The following is a 17047-nucleotide window of genomic DNA, read 5'->3' as shown; positions in this document are numbered from 1 at the left end:
TTTTTAAATATAAACAAGTTGTTAATATTTATATATCAACAAATATATATATATATATATATATATATATATATATATATATATATATATATATATATATATATATATATATATATATATATATATATATATATATATATATATATATATAGGGGACGACTCAAGTGAGAACACTTGGTTATTATGAGAAATGAGAACAATGAATCACGACCATTAAATTTTGATTTTGTTGATTTTAATGGACATGATTGGTTTCTCTTTCTATGTTTTAATTAAATTAAATACTAAGGATCATAGAAAGAGAAACCAATCATGTCCATTAAAATCAACAAAATCAAAATTTAATGGTCGTGATTCATTGTTCTCATTTCTCATAATAACCAAGTGTTCTCACTTGAGTCGTCCCCATATATATACATATACATATATATATATATATATATATATATATATATATATATATATATATATATATATATATATATATATATATATATATATATATATATATATATATATATATATATATATATATATATATATATATATATATATATATATATATATATATATAAGGGGTCAAACTACAACAAAATGGTGGGTTCATAATCAAAATTATTTTGTTTGACAAAAAAGAGAAATTGTGAAGTTTAGTTTTTTCTCTTTTTCAAAAAAGCATTTTTCAACAAAGAAAATTAAAAAATATTTTCTATGTCCCATATGTTTTCTTCTAGAGAATTGCTTAAGGCACTTTATGGATTGCTATGACACCCTCGTGAAAAAATCAAAAATACCTCCAGATTTTGGAGATACATCTTCGAACGCACCAAAACACATTTATTCATGAATCAGACCCTAAGGCTATGATGAAACAATTTTAAAAATGCATCTCCGTGTACCTTGAGGGGATGCATCTCCTGACGATGTTTAATCAAAAGGACACCAGACCCTTTCTCATTCCTCGCTTCTCAAAGTACTATCACTAACTATCAATCCATCAACTTTCAAAATCTCTCAACTCACATTCTCTCAAAATCATTCTACTCACTTCAAATGTTATTCCATCAACATCAAATCGATCAAAGAGCTCATTCAACATCAAACTTAACTCGCATTTGGTAAGTTTTTTATTTTCTATATACATTTATAGAAATTGAACATTAGGTTATGTAATAGGTAGGTTAGATATGTCATTTACATGAGCAACGTGTTTAATAGATAGTATTAATGATCAAAGATTTATTTTGGATGTTCTCATGTACTACATTTCCGCCATTAACCTTTTTCTGAGTTGTAAAACCTTACGAAGATGCATCTCCGAAATTTTTCAACATTTTATTTACCAAAATCCGGAGATGCATCACCAGAATTTATCTGTGTACATTTTTTTCTTTACCTAATTGTGTTTTATTTATATAATGGCTGTGTAGTTTTCTTTTAGGAATTATGGATGATAGGCTAGATAGATTGAGGAACGATATATTTGGGCAGCATGCATTGGTTTAAAGGGAAAGATCTCAAGCCTCGCATACACCTATTGTTTCTAGCCCGATGTTGCGGTGGTGTTAACTTCTGAGGATTGTGCATTCTGGCCTGGTCTTCTTGTAGGAGACACGTGTCACCTACTAAGGCTCTGTAGGGGTTTTAAGATGGACCGTCTGACTTATCGTTGTTGCCTTTATACCCAGACCATACTACCAGACATGTCATGGATGGAGAGATAAACAATGAAAATAAAATGAGAAATATCACATCTTCATCTTAATTTGAAAGACATGACTAACGATGATTTATTTTTCTGTAGGACTGTGATGCTTTAAAACTCATCAACCATGGATAGAAGATTACGGTTCTACACCAACCTAATCAACAGTGGTTTCGGGATGTGATGCACCTATATGGGCTCAAAGACTTGTGCACGATCAGTTATGTTACAGTTAACCATAGTATGTTATTAGTGTTTGTAAACAAATGACACTCAGAGACATCATCATTTCATCTCCTACATGGTGATATGTTTATCACACTGGTTGACGCCTCGTGTCTGCTGCATCTTCTGATCAGAGGGAGACTGTTGGGCCATGGCAGGATTAATAGAGATGAGGCGGTGGTGATGTTGATAGACTATCTAGGAGATGACTTAGAGGAAGTTGTGAGGGAGTTAGAAGCCACCCAAGGGGTCATGCTAGATTTCAATTCCTTGAGAGGTTATATAAATAGCAGTTGCATAATGTAGAGCATGCTACTGGTGATGATGAACATGTTGCACAACATAGAGCATACGTCCTACATTTTTTACTAATTTTTCATATGTACCATTTTTAGGCTTGGATTTTCCAGCAATTTTCACACATATACAGATGGTCATGTGTGTCGACCTACACGGAGGATATTCCATGTGCTTCTGCATTTGTTTCGCTCAAATGGTACTAGGCGACGGCTCCATACAGAATGTAACTTGACCACATGGTAGCAAAGGATATGCACTTCAACACATACGTCGATCACCATGAGACGTGTCCCTTGGACGACATTTCCTTCTACTCTGGTTGGTTGGCTCGCGGTTCACGTTGACATATTCTCATCTACCAGAGTGCGTCACACGGCAGTTCGACTACATGCAGTTTATTCCCATAGACTCTTCAGAGTTTGCTACTCCCGCTACGACGCATAGAGATATGGATACCATGTTTGATGATTATCTTCATCATATGGTATCGTATGAGGCATAAAGTACCATAGCTCCTATCGACTAGAGTGTTATACACGGCTACATCCGGTGGTATTTTAGGGTATCACATCCTTATATGGTACCATATGCTCCATAAGATCTACCTAGGTCAACTTATCAGTAGATACTTGAGGAGCGGACTATGGCGGATCATGTTGTTGATGTGTTTCCTAGATGTCGTCGTATCGTGGAGAATGGGCAGGCGGGTATAGACAGAAGACTATTTTTTTAATGGCTCTAAGGTGGGGGATGTTCTAGATGCCATGAGGAGGCAATACAGTACATGAGGCAGCGTAGGAATAGGGGGCAAGTCCATCACACGCAATAGTATTTTGTATTTGTAATAGGAGCACTATTATCACTTAGATTATTTTTGACTTCATTGTGTACTCTGAATTTATTGACTTATATATGTCATTTTCATATTTTTTCGAAATCGGAGAGATATTTTCAATTTTTCTTAAGGTATTTTTCCACCACATAGGGTGATGTCAATAATTCACTTCTTCTAACTGTCTATCTATCTATCATAGTGGGGGTGCCAAAATGGAAGCCCGAAATGAGTAAGAGAGAAATCTAAAAGTCCAGTCGACTTAATAGCTTTTATTAATTTTAAGGAGGTGTTGTTAGTATTTGATTCCAGTACTACACTTTAAACTTCATATTAGTTCAATTTACTATAAATATAATGGTATAACCCGTACTATTTATTTATTTATTTGGTCAATATCCCTGACAATTTAAGGGTGGTGTATGGTTGAAGAACATTTTCAATGAAAAATTTGAAGTATGTTTTATGTTTTTTCTCTCTTTTGCAACCCAAATCTAATGTCTTTACTACTTTTATTCAGATTCATTGGTACATTTTAAGCCCAAAAAAAAGGATCTCATGAAGCATTTGGTTTCATATCAGTTATTTATATTTTTAAAGCAAATAAAAAAAACAAAAACCCCTCATACAACCTTATTCAAAGCAACTAACTACTCTTTAAGGAATATATTGAAACCTGTTCTATCAAGTTTCAAGTGTGTCTTTCTTGCAAGCAATGTCAATATTCCTTTCCCTTCACTCAAAACTATGCTGAGCTATATAGATATACCTTCTCAATAAACAAACATATGCTGCATATACAATACAAAGGGATCAAAACAAAAGACAACATCAAAGGAAGGTGAAACCGGATTGTATACGCGATGGACATCAATTTAGAAATCAACGATGATTCTGCAAATAATGATGAACAAAAGCAACCACTTCTCCAAAACGCAGAGGTTCCAGAGGCGGAGAGGAGCCTTGTACAGAAAGCTTTAAGTTCTGCAAATAATGATGAACAGAAGCAACCACTTTTGCGAAACGCGGAGGTTCCAGAGGCTGAGAGGAACCTGATACAGCAAGCTATAAGTTCAACATTTCAAAGTACGGCGCACTTGGCAAACCTTTTACCTACAGGCACTGTTCTAGCTTTCCAACTTCTGTCACCAATTTTTACAAATATTGGCAACTGTGACTCTGTCAGCAAGTCCATGACTTCTGTACTTGTGACTCTCTGTGGTGCTTCATGCTTCCTGCTAAACTTTACTGATAGCTTTAGAGACAGCAAGGGGAACATATGTTATGGTTTTGCCACCTTTAAGGGCTTGTGGGTCATTGATGGATCAACCAAACTTCCACCTCAAGTTTCTGAAAAATATCGCATACGGTATATAGACTTTATGCATGCAATGATGTCGATTTTGGTATTTGCAGCAATTGCATTATTTGATCAGAATGTGGTGAATTGCTTCTTTCCAGAACCATCAAATGAGATACAGGAAATCTTAACGGCATTGCCTGTGGCAATTGGCGTTTTTTGCAGCATGCTTTTCGTTACGTTTCCTACTGAGAGACATGGAATTGGCTTCCCCCTTTCAACAAGTTAATAGTTGTGATATTTTTTTATGTTCATGGTTGTATCAGATTTCAATGACTTATTTGATTAATGAATTATTATAATGGAAAAAATTTACATATATTCAACCTAAGTGCATTATTTTATTTGAACTTCTCGATTTTTGTTGTAACAGATAAAACAGAACATCAGAACCATGTTAAAGTATAGTGCGAATTCACCATTAAACAAAACAATTATAGATAAAATATCCGAGTCCGGCCATATAAATAGAAATCAGAAAATTATGAATTCCGACTAAAATGTTAGTTTTGCACTGCGAAAAGGATGTGGTGGTATACTTGAAATTTGGCCAAATTACTGGAACTGATTGAGCAGCAAGGTTTCTAGAAAACGAAAAACAAAAGTAACTACCATGTAATGGGTTTGATCAAAACAAAGGGTTTTTAATTACCTGTGTTTACCTTATCCATCAGGCCAGAACCACGGAAAATGTTTCCCCGACAAGTATTTGCGTTGAAGTTTCAAAAAGTTCAAGCAAGAACAAATAAGTGTCGCCATAAAGAAAATGTGAGGTGTTAAGTTAGCCTCCAATTGCGTACAGCAAATTACTGTCACAGTTTGAACCTTAATCCTCGGTCATGAAAGCTATGATCATCAGATAAAGTTCACAGATTCATACATTCCATATTCCCTCATCTGGGTTCACAAACTTCAACTCTCAGCTTCAATAACTTTTTGCTTCAGCTCAGTCAACAATAGCTCGGTGCCTTCTCTCACTTTTTTCCGATCCCAAAGTCCACACATTAATACATTCCATATTCCCTCATCGGGAATACAGCCGTCTAATATCATCTCGTCCAGAATCCGCGCAGCTTTGTGCTGGTCTCCTCTCTTGCAAAAGCATCTGACTAAACAGTCAAAAGTACCAATCTCAACAGAGATACCCCTAGTACGCATACTAAGATACAATTGGAATGCGCGAGGTGGATCAATATTATTACAAAGACCTTGAACCACCATATTATGCATTCTAACATGAAAGCTCCAACTTGCTCGATTAGGTGAGATACCGCCAAGAACCATCTCATCAATGAAGTTTGCAGCTTCTTGATAGCTGCTTGTAGCACAGAGGCCACTTATTACCTTCCCGTACATCCCTGCATTTGGTTTCAATCCTTGAAGCCTCATCCTGTCAAGAATCTCCACCGCTTCTCTAAACTTTCCTTCTTTACACAGTCCACTGATTAACGTACTATAAGTGACCATGTTAGGCGAATGACGTCTTCTAACCATGACTTCTAACAACTCCATTGCTTGTGATGAATGGCCACATTTACACAAACCATCCATTAAAGAACTATAAGTAAAAACATTTGGCTCAATGCCATTTCTTATCATCTCTTCGAGCAATTCTATAGCTTCATCCAAATTATTAGATTGACACATGCCATGTATCAAACTAGTATAGCTAACTACCGAAGGCGACAAACCTTTCTCTTCCATTTCAACCAACAGTTCCTTTGCCTGGTTGATTTTTCCAAGCTTGCACAGCCCATTAATCAATGTACCATATGTATACGAATCAGGCTGGCATCCACGATTAGGCATTTCACGAAATATCCGGAAAGCAGACTCAACAGTCGCCTCATTTTTGCAGAGCGCCTTGATCAAAATATTGAGGGAAACAACACTAGGCGGAATGCCCTTTTCTCTCATCTCCTTGTAAAAACCAATCGCCCTTTTCACATGATTTTCCTCCACAAGAATATCAAATATTGTGACGTAAGACTTCTGAGTGGGCCTAAGCTGAAAATTTTCCATCTTATAAAAAACCCTGATGGCATCAAGTGGCCTATGCACACGTCCATAACCTCGGCATATGGTTAAAAATATATCCTCATCAACCTTGCACTCCTCTTGCTTCATTCTCTCCAGCATTCCTTCAGCCGGCCTAAACTGATTCACAGAGACTAGCCTATAGATCATTGCACCAAAAGTTTTATGATCATGACGAAATCCGTTGGTATACTCATCTGTTGCAGAATCAAACATGAGAACAGCTTTGCTTATGTCCTTTTCTGCTTTTATTAGCTGCTCAACTAGTGAATTTGTAATTTGCTTTGGCCACTTAAACAGAGTTTTACTGGCCATAATAACCTCAATAGAAAATACTTAAAAATGAAAGATTTTGATAATTTGTAACAATTCTAGTTCCTCAAAACAAGCATCACCGTGCAATAACAAGCATAGAATTACACCGAATCTGGTGGAATGACCAATGTTAAATGATTAATCAGTGTGTGTACAATGTTTAGAGTTAGTTTTAGTTTGAAACATGGGTGAAGCATTTCATCAAATAGGTATCGGGCAAAATGAAAGTGCTGAACAATGAAGCCTCAAACTTCGAGAGCTGTGTTAATAGAGATTGAATAGAAACAGCTCAGAAACATGTGTGTTCGGAGAGTTTGATGTAAACGAAGCAAAGAACTTGGAAAAATCAGTTGAGGAAACTATGTTACCTCGTTTTACGGGGTTGGGACATCATCGTCATGTTCCAGTTTTTTTACAGTTGTTTTGGTTCGTTTTGATTCAAGGTTTGCTGAAAAAAAAGAAAAGTTGTCTCTAAAGCGTTTTTGAATGGACCGCCATAATGTATGGGCTTCGTTTCTTTTCATTTGGGCTTAAGCAATTACCTAGAGGAATTGTTAAAGACAATTTTTTTTAGACCCCCAAGGGGAGAACCCATGCTAAAAATCCCAAAATACCCATATTTCAGAGATGCATCTCTGAAGTATTTTTTTTTAGATTTTTTCAGAATTCGGAGATGCATCTCCGAAAACTTCAACTGGGGGATGTTTCGGAGATGCATCTCCGAAAACACCATTTTCACATTTTTGGGTGTTTCGAAATGCATCTCCGAAATATGCAGAAAGCTATTTTTTTTCTAAACAATGTTTAGCCTCGTATTTTAAATTAAACGACAATATAACACGTAAATGTCAAAAATTAGGAGAGCTGCCAAGGAATGTTTAGTCCCGTATTTTCTACTAGTTTTTTTTAATATAAACTAAATATGACACACATAATGGAATAAAATACTAATATTATATATAAAACTAATAGTATACGTAAATGTCAAAAAATACAACCTGAATACAATAAAGTCAACAATGAAAAATAAACTGGAACCAGCTACTGAGTATGCCTAACCCTAACTCTCTGGGACCTCCTTTGCTTGGTATATGTCGCCGCACCGGCCGCTTCACCGACCATCCTCTCCACGATGGCACCTGCCTCTGGACCGTCAGGCACAATGATACATCAGTCCAATGCGTCTCGCCCAAGCATCTATATTTGCTGGCATATCGGAAGGAGATTAGTGGCATGGTCATCCTCGGCCTGCTGGTTCTCCAAGATCTCCTCGTGTGCTGGCCTAGGAGCTCCGGGAGCGTCAGGTGTCAGTAGAGGATGTGACACCCGATAGAACCATGTCACGTACCCCTCCACACAATGCCACTCCTTGGTGGCCTGCATATGCCGATACTCCTCCGGGACTGAATGATGCGTCCAGTCCTCAAATATGGCAGTGAACTCCACTCGGGTAACTGTGTCGGGAGCAGCCTCAAATGGTGACCTATTTGCACACGTGCAAACTACCTCATGCACCGCTCCTGCAGATACCTCACCATGGTGTTGGCCCCGCATACCAACCATCCAGAGTATAATGCGATAAGGTCGAATGGGACAACAGCACGGTAGTCGGTGAACGACGTACAACGGATGTCATCGTGAGTTGTGCGGTCGAGGTACACGCGATATGGTGGCACTGTGTTGTTCCCCTTTTGGAGAACGTATTGGGCGGCCCTGAGCATGATGTCAGTGTACGTAGGATCAATGGTGAAGCCGTGGATGCGGGGGAAGTAGGAGATGATCCAGCCTCGAAACACCAATACGATAATATGTTAAAAATAAATATGAACCACGAATAAATGTGAAATAATTAAAAGGAAACGTACTCTCAGGAGTGTGGAAGATCTAGTCAGCTGTCTGGTCCTCTAGTTGGAGGCTTCATTCAACTTCTAGTATAGGTATATCAGAATAGCTGACCCCCAGTTCCACTTGTGAATGGTAGTCAGGTCTATGAAATAGCAGAGATATGTCACGTCGACATAGGTTACACTCTTGTCCACAAAGAGTGTAGTGCCTACCAAGAACATGAACCAGCACCGCTGAGCGCAGACACGGTGATACTCTGTAAAAAGTTCGTCCCCCTACTGCTCGGACTCGGCCGCCGCCACCAAGTAGTTCTCATACAGGTCTCTCAAGTTGGAGAACCGGATATGAGCCCCACTCGTCACCCGACAATCATAGTCATCCATGTTATGGTCCATACCTAGATAGTTGACCATCCACTCAATCGCCTCGACCCTCTGTATCCGGGAATGGTGCAGCAGACTCCCTCTGATTGGCAGGTGGAGCAGACACTAAACATCGTGCAAGGTGATCGTCAACTCCCCAACAGGAAAGTGGAAAGAAGACGTCTCCTTGTGCCACCGCTCCACGAAAGCCCCCTGCATGTCGTGGCTGATAGTCGTATAGCCGGTCATGCACAACCCGCCGAGCCCGAAAGCAATTACCACATCATTAAACCACTGGGCCTCTGGTTTAAACAGATCAAAAATCTTCCGTGTGTGGTAAACGGATTTTATCGTCGGCCTTTCCTGTTACAACAAAAACAAAAATAAAAAAGATTGTTAGTTAGACCGTTAAGACAAAGTGGAATAAAAAACTAAATAAAAAACCGTTAAGTTATAAAGTCAGTTAAATTAAAAAAAAAATACCTCTCCCTCCCGGAAACGTCGAGCGACGTGGTCGTGGTAGGAAATGAGCAAGGAAATGTCCCTAGGACCTCCCGGGAAGCCATCATCCTCCTCCTCTCCGTGCGGAGGGTCAGCATCAGGTATCTCCTCATCCTCCTCGTATCTCACCTCCTCCTCATCCTCTCGTACCTCCTCCTGACGGGAAGAAGACACTCGAGTCAATCGAGTCCTCGATCCAGAAGAGGAACCAGCCTCATCCATCTGGACGGATACTCGTACTCTACCTCGTCCATGTGTCGATGCCAACTGTACCTCCCACTTGCGTCTAGCCGACGCTGTCTGGGTCTCTCTACCCTATCTAAGTCGTGCGGGGTTTTCGGTCATTTTCTTGAAAAAAATTGAATCCATTAGAATGCGAAACAATCAAGAAAATTAAAATAAAACATTTATGGGTTCATTTCGGAAGTGCATTTCCGAAACAAGTCAAGGAGGTGTTTTCGGAAATGCACTTTTGAAACCCCCCTGCAAACTCCATTTTTGCATAACCTCCACATCTTGCCCTAAGTGCTTCAAAATCAAAATTTTCCTATCTAACCATACTCAATGATATATAATAACTTAAATATACTACATTGCACTAATTTCTAACACCCCTAATATCAATTTCAATCCTAGATTTAAAGTTGTGAGAACTTACAGATTTAAAGTGATGTTGGTGGTGCTTTACAAGTAGTCTTTGAATGTTTGAGAGCAAATTCATGTTGTCTTGAAGTAGCTTTTGTAGTGTGTTTCTGCAAATGGTTGAGAAATTTTAAAATTTTGAAGTTTAGGGTAAACTGAAAATGGGGGGAGGTTGTTTTGTTTAAATAGCAAAACATGCGATATTTCGGAAATGTATCTCCGAAATGTTGTTTTCGGAGATGCATATCCAAAATTAATTTTTTTTAAGTAAAAAAAATGGGTTTTCGGAGATGCACTTCCGAAATCACCCTATTTTTTGACTTCGGAGATGCATTTTTGAAATATAGGGGCATTTTGGGGATTTCGCCACATGTTTCCAAGAAGCTTGGGGTTCTACAAAGAAATTGTCATTGTTAAATGCACCTATGGACTGCTACCACACTCTATGAAAAAATAAAAATTCCCCTAAATTTTGAAGATACATCTCTGGACGCATTCAAAACACAAATGTTTTAGATTTAGGCGCGAATACTATGTAAAAACACAATTACGAAGATACATCTCCATAAATTTTCAATGTATAGTGGTTTTCTTAATTACGGAGACGCATCTCCAGACGTTATTTAATCAAAAGAGTGTAAGAACCATTTCTCCTTCCTCAATTTTCATAAAGCTCTCAAACTCTCATCTCCCAAATTTTCTCAACTCAAAATCATTCAGGACACTTCCAAATCTTCTTTCATCTACATAAAAACGATCAAAGAACTCATTCAACATCAAACTACAGTCACATTTGGTAAGTTTTTTATTTTTCTAATTTTTTTCATTTTCCATCAACATAAGTAGAAATTGAGCATTATGTTATGTAATAAGTAGTTTAGATGGATCATTTACATTAACATTGTATTTATTTATATTAGTTTATTTAAAAAATGCATTATTTTGGAGGTTGGGTCGAAAGGAATCTCCGCCATTGACGTATAATTCAGTTGTAGAACCTTACAAAGATGCATCTCCGTAAAATTGTAACATATTCCTAGATACCAGGGATACATCTTTGAAAATTGTTTGTCTTCAATTTTTTGCTTGATCTTATATGTTTCATATGTCTAATGGTTGTGTTTTTTTAGGCATTATGGCAGATAAGAAAGATAGATTAAGGCACGACAGAGTTGTGCATCATGTATCGGTGTAGATGAAAATATCCCAAGCCTCTTAGACACATATTGGTTCTAGCCTGGTTGCTGCGAAGGCGTCGACTTCTAGGGAGTCGACATTTAGGGCTCGTGCATCTTCGGGTACGTCATCTCGTATGAGACAGGTGTCATATACCGATGCATCAGAAGCACCCGACTCCCCACATGAGGCACCCGAGGCCCCGCAGGGGTTTGAATGAGGCTCGTTCAACTTATCATTGTTGATAAATAGCTAATATAATCAATTTAAATATATATGCCCACATAATATTATTGAAATATTTTATTTAATAAAATATTCTAACAATCTCCCAATTGGGCAATATATCTTAATGATTATATCATTATTCTTTAGGCGCGCATTCGAATGTTATTTATCCTTAGATTTCTCCTTTACAATCTAGTTCACCTCGTACATCAATAAGGGACCACCGCGCGGCTATCGTCACTAACTTAAGACGTGACAGAACCCCGATGACCACCACATCAATGCATTTGATAAAATAGATCGATATGGATGAGTGGCATGGAAATTTCATGCAATGTGTCTATTTCCAACTGGTCCAACTAAAGTCTTTTGTGAGATCAAAACTAAAGCTCCTTAAGTGCAATTTAAAACAAAATATTTGCACATAACAAAAACATAATGTTATAACAATAAAGATTAATAAACTTTATTTCTGCAAAATTTCAAATATAACATAGATTGTTCCGAAAAAAACTGAAACCAAAGTATAAAACATATAACAAAAAAGAAGTAAGACTCCCACTAGTCCAAGACAATATCAAAACCAAGACCCATGTGAGCAATATGTCCATGAAAAGACTTAGGCGTTAAGCCTTTGGTTAGTGGGTCAGCTAGCATTAAGTCTGTCCCTATATGTTCTATTAAAATTTGTTTCTTCTGGACTCTTTCTTTCACAACAAGATACTTGATATCAATAAAAATTGATTTTGTAGCACTCATGTTGTTGTTTGAGTAGAGTACGACTGCACTATTGTCACAATAAATCTTCAAAGGCCTCTGGATGCTCCCAATGACGCGTAGGCCAGTGACAAAGTTTCGCAACCAAGTTGCATGATTTGATGGCTCAAAGCAAGCCACAAACTCCGCTGCCATGGTGGAAGGAGCCACTAAAGTCTGTTTTGCAGACTTCCAGGAGACGGCTCCTTCAGCCAAGAGGAAGATATAACCAGACGTGGACTGTTTTTTGTCCGAGCATCTTGTAAAATCAGAGTCAGAATATCCAATGATCTCCAAGTTATCTGACTTTTGATAAGTGAGTACAAAATCTCTAGTTCTCTTCAAGTAGCGTAAAATACGCTTTACTGCCGTCCAGTGCTGCATACCAGAGTTGCTCAAATATCTGCCAAGAACTCCTACAATGAAAGCTAAGTCGGGACGAGTGCAAACTTGAGCATACATGAGACTCCCTACAGATGAAGCGTAAGGAATCTTATCCATCTCTTTCTTTTCAAGATCCATAATGGGGCACTGTTAGAGACTAAATTTGTCTCCTCTAGCAACGGGTGTGTCTCTTGGTTTACTATCTTTCATGGAGAATTTATCTAGAAATGTATCAATATAGCTCCTTTGTGACAATTCTAAGATACCTCGAGAGCGGTCTCTAATTATTTGGATTCCTAAGACAAAGGAGGCGTCCCCAAGATCTTTCATCTCAAAATTTGTTGTGATAAATCTCTTGGTTTCGTGCAATAAGCCTATATTGTTGCTTGCCAAAAGGATATCATCTACATATAATACAAAGAAAATAAATTTACTCCCATTGAACTTATGGTATACACAATCATCAACTTGATTAGCCTCAAATTTGAAATACCATTGACGAGAAGCCTTAAATTTACTCCCATTGAACTTATGGTATACACACAATCATCAATTTGAAATACCATTGACGAGAAGCCTATTTAAGGCCATAAATGGATTTCTTAAGTTTACAAACCATATACTTTGGATCTCCCGACACAAAATTTTTTGGTTGCACCATATATATTGTTTCTTTAATGTTTCCATTTAGAAACGCAGTTTTAACATCCATCTGATGCAACTCCAAATCAAAATGATCCACTAACGCCATTATGGTTCTAAAAGAGTCTTTCGATGAAACTGGAGAGAAAGTCTCTTTGTAATCAATGCCTTCCTTTTGAGTAAAACCTTTAGCGACAAGACGAGCTTTATATCTCTCAACATTACCCTTTGAATCCCTTTTGGTTTTAAATATCTATTTACAACCAATGGGTTTCTTTCCTTCAGGTAATTCAACAAGATCCCAAACATAATTGTCACCAATCGATTTCATCTCATCCTTCATGGCATCAATCCACTTCAGAGAATTAGGACTCTGCATAGCTCGACGAAAGTTAATAGGATATTTTTTCAGTCAAGCCAATGCCATCCTCATGTTCCTGAAGAAATACAACATAATCATCTGAAATTGAATTTCTCCCTTCTCTAATGGATCTTCTTAATAATGGTTGCTCTTGAGGTTGTTGAGTTTGAACTATAGGTGGTGCTTAAGGAAGAAACTCAGTGTTGTCTTGTTCTCGAGGGATGTTAGGAATAACATCTTGATTTGTTTCTGGATCCATTACTGGTATAATGACAGGTATAAAGACTTGTTCATGCTCAGTAACAGTTTCTTCATCAAAAACAACACTCCTTATGCTTCCTTCCCCTCTAAACTCTACATCCTCAAGGAATCTTTCATTTCCCATTTCAAAAATTGTTCTAGTAAGGGGGTTGTAAAATGTGTACCCGCGAGAGTATTTGGCGTACCCAACAAAGTAGCAACTAACAGTCTTTGCATCCAACTTACCTTCATGAGGCATATTAGGTCTCACTTCAGTTGGATATCCCCAAATGTGTAAGTGTCTAATGTTGGGCTCTTTCCCAGTCCATAACTCATAAGGGTTTTAGCTACTACTTTACTAGGTACTCTATTAATAATATAAACTGCGGTTTTTAATGCCTCTCCCCAAAGTGACTCTGGTAGGGAAGAATGACTAACCATACTTCTCACCATATCCTTAAGGTTATGTTTGGGAGTTTGGGAGTTTGGAAAATATGAATAATTGAGTGAAAGGGATAAAAAGATTTTGGGTAGGAGGGTTTTGGAGGGTTTGAGTTTATGCATAACACCAAAAACCCCATAAAATGGGGGAACTCAAAAATTGTATTGAAGGAGGGTTTTGAAAGGCTTACATAAAATTTCCAAATATCTTTTAGGTTGTTATAGTATTCTGAAAAATTAAAAATTTAGTAATGATAATGACTCTTTTATTATTCTAAACAAAATCATTTTTTCAAAAAATGTCAAATATTTTTTTAAAATTTTGGTTTTGAAAGCCTCCCTCTCCCCTCCAAACTCCCAAACATAGCATAAGAGTCCGTTTTCGTCGCTCTGCAACTCCATTCATGTTGGGTTTCCCCAACATTGTATATTGCAGAACAATTCCACACTCCTTGAGGAAAAGCGCGAAGGGCCAAGGATGTTGTTCCCCTGATCCATCATATCGGCCACAGTATTCACCACCACGATTTGATTTGACGACCTTGATTTTCTTTCCAAGCTTAAGTTCAAGTTCAGCTTTGAAAGACTTGAACATGTCTAGGGACTGAGATTTCTCATGAATTAAGTACAAATAGTCACATCTAGAGTAGTCGTCTATGAACATAATAAAATACTTTTGTCCATTCCATGAACCCGTAGGGAAAGGACCACATATATCCGTATGAATTAGTTCTAAGACGTCTTTAGCTCTATTAGCATCAAAATTTCTTTTGTTTGTTTGTTTACCCTTAATGCATTGTATGCAAACTTGAAAATTTATCAAATTTAAGGGTCCAAGAATACCTCTGACACAAGCCTTTGAAATCTCTATTTAGAGATATGTCCTAATCGCTTATGCCATGAAGTGGCAGAACTTTCATTTTATTTTTATTTTGTACCATGTGACTCTATTTGCATTATTTTGTTATAAGGACGTTCAATTTCAAGCATATAAAGGTTATCGTTTAAAGACCCGCAACCAATAACACTTGAATCAAACGAGAGACTAAATTTATTATTTCTAAATGAGCAAGCATAACCAGATATGTCCAAAACAGAAATAGAAATTAAATTTCACCTAATAGACGGTGCAACATAAGTCTCAACCAAATCCAAATGAAAACGAGTCTTTAACAATAATCTAAAAGTCCCTATAGTCTATACTGCAACTTTATTGCCATCGCTCACATAGATGAATCTTTCGGCATCACTTGGCGGACGGCTCCACGGGCAACCCTGCATGGACATACTAATGTGAGTAGTAGCACCAAAATCTACCCACCAAGTATTCTTAGTTAGAGAAACTAAATTAATTTCAGAACAAACAAAAGTGAGAAAATTACCCTTCTTTACACGCCATGCGGCGTACTTGGAACAATCCTTCTTCATGTGTCCAACTTTCTTGCAAAAGAAACAAGTGGACTCCTTAAGTTGTTCCTTTGCCTTCTTGATTTTGAGAAGAATTCCCTGCAGTTCTTTTCCTTTTGAATTGAGAGTTAGTAGCCAAATGAGAACTTCCAGTCTTATCTTTCTCCAGCCTCTCTTCCTCTTGTACACAATGAGATATCAACTCATTGAGGGACCATTTGTCCTTCTGAGTGTTGTAGTTCACTTTAAATTGTCCAAAGTGTGCAGGAAGAGAGATCAAAACTAAGGGCACAATTAAGTCCCCAGGAAGTTCTAACTTCAATGCCTTAAGTTTTGAAGTAAGAAGAGACATTTCCATGATATACTCTCGTATGTTCCCTTTACCTTTGTAACTCATCGAAATTAGTTTCGACAAAGTAGTGTTTGTCTCAACCTTATCATTTTTAGCAAAAAACTGTTCGATGGTTTCAAGGAACTTCTTAACACTCTCACTTTCAGTAATCGAGCCCCTAATAACTTCAGGTATGGATCTTTTGATCACCATGAGGCACATTCGGTTGGATCGGTCCCGCTTTTTAATTTTTGTTTCATTTGGATTCTCATCGGTGGCGATTGGGCGTTCTTCCATTAAGGATAAATCCAAGTCCATGCATCCAAGAACAATCTCAACGAATTCTTTCCAAGACTTGAAGTTCATCCCATTCAACATAGGGATGGAGTTAATTTGAGCAACAATGTTGGGAGCGGTAGTAGCAACAACTAAATGAGAGAACAATAAACATACAATAACATTAGTAGGCATGTTAAAAATAATCGTAGAGACATGCATAATAATCTTTATATGAAAATTAAACAAGTCCTTAACAAGATACCAAACACACCATTAGTTTTCAATCTTCAGATATTAAACATATATTGCAAACGGTACTCTCAATGTAACGATCAAATATTAACAATAAGTCCGGTCAAATAATGGTCACCTTAGGGCAACCCATTATCCACATGAAAAATAACTTTATAATTATCACATATTTACCATCACAAGTATAAAATTACACGACCAAGTTGTGCCATGCTTTGGGCCGACTACAACTCGCATGAGTAATTACACACTGCATCTTTTGTAAACTCAATTGAATTAATATTATGCAATAGAGGTTACTTTGGCAACATATTTTTTTTAAACTAATTCAATAAAATTTACTAGATAAATTAATAAATTAAATAGGAATGTCTTGAAATTTACGTGAGCATCACCTGCAAAATGCAATGCAAATTGTATGTTTAT

The 17047-nt window shown here is 37.3% G+C and overlaps 4 protein-coding genes across 4 annotated transcripts; 1 reads left to right on the top strand and 3 right to left on the bottom strand.

The window, feature by feature from the left end:
- The first annotated feature begins 3844 nt into the window (after nt 1–3844).
- LOC131644941 (protein DMP6-like) lies at nt 3845–4772 on the top strand. The gene has a single exon (XM_058915567.1). The coding sequence runs from the start codon at nt 3926–3928 to the stop codon at nt 4649–4651; it is 726 nt and encodes a 241-aa protein (XP_058771550.1). The 5' UTR covers nt 3845–3925; the 3' UTR covers nt 4652–4772.
- Nucleotides 4773–4901: 129 nt separating this feature from the next.
- Nucleotides 4902–7233, bottom strand: LOC131644940 (pentatricopeptide repeat-containing protein At5g46100). The gene has a single exon (XM_058915566.1). It carries the CDS (start codon nt 6772–6774, stop codon nt 5335–5337), a length of 1440 nt encoding a protein of 479 aa, XP_058771549.1. The 5' UTR covers nt 6775–7233; the 3' UTR covers nt 4902–5334.
- A 1661-nt stretch (nt 7234–8894) lies between these two features.
- On the bottom strand, nt 8895–9704 carry LOC131596196 (uncharacterized). Its single transcript, XM_058868784.1, has 3 exons — nt 9465–9704; nt 9261–9344; nt 8895–9107 (listed from the first exon to the last, which is right to left on the bottom strand). The coding sequence occupies exons 1-3, from the start codon at nt 9702–9704 to the stop codon at nt 8895–8897; spliced, it is 537 nt and encodes a 178-aa protein (XP_058724767.1).
- A 6113-nt stretch (nt 9705–15817) lies between these two features.
- Nucleotides 15818–16561, bottom strand: LOC131596185 (uncharacterized). The gene has a single exon (XM_058868773.1). It carries the CDS (start codon nt 16559–16561, stop codon nt 15818–15820), a length of 744 nt encoding a protein of 247 aa, XP_058724756.1.
- Between the last annotated feature and the right edge of the window lie 486 nt (nt 16562–17047).

Source organism: Vicia villosa, linkage group LG1 (genome assembly GCF_029867415.1).
Source record: "Vicia villosa cultivar HV-30 ecotype Madison, WI linkage group LG1, Vvil1.0, whole genome shotgun sequence".
In the NCBI taxonomy this organism is placed as follows: Eukaryota; Viridiplantae; Streptophyta; class Magnoliopsida; order Fabales; family Fabaceae; genus Vicia; species Vicia villosa.
The sequence above is the reverse complement of the archived record's forward strand: the minus strand, read 5'-3'. Positions and strand labels throughout refer to the sequence as shown.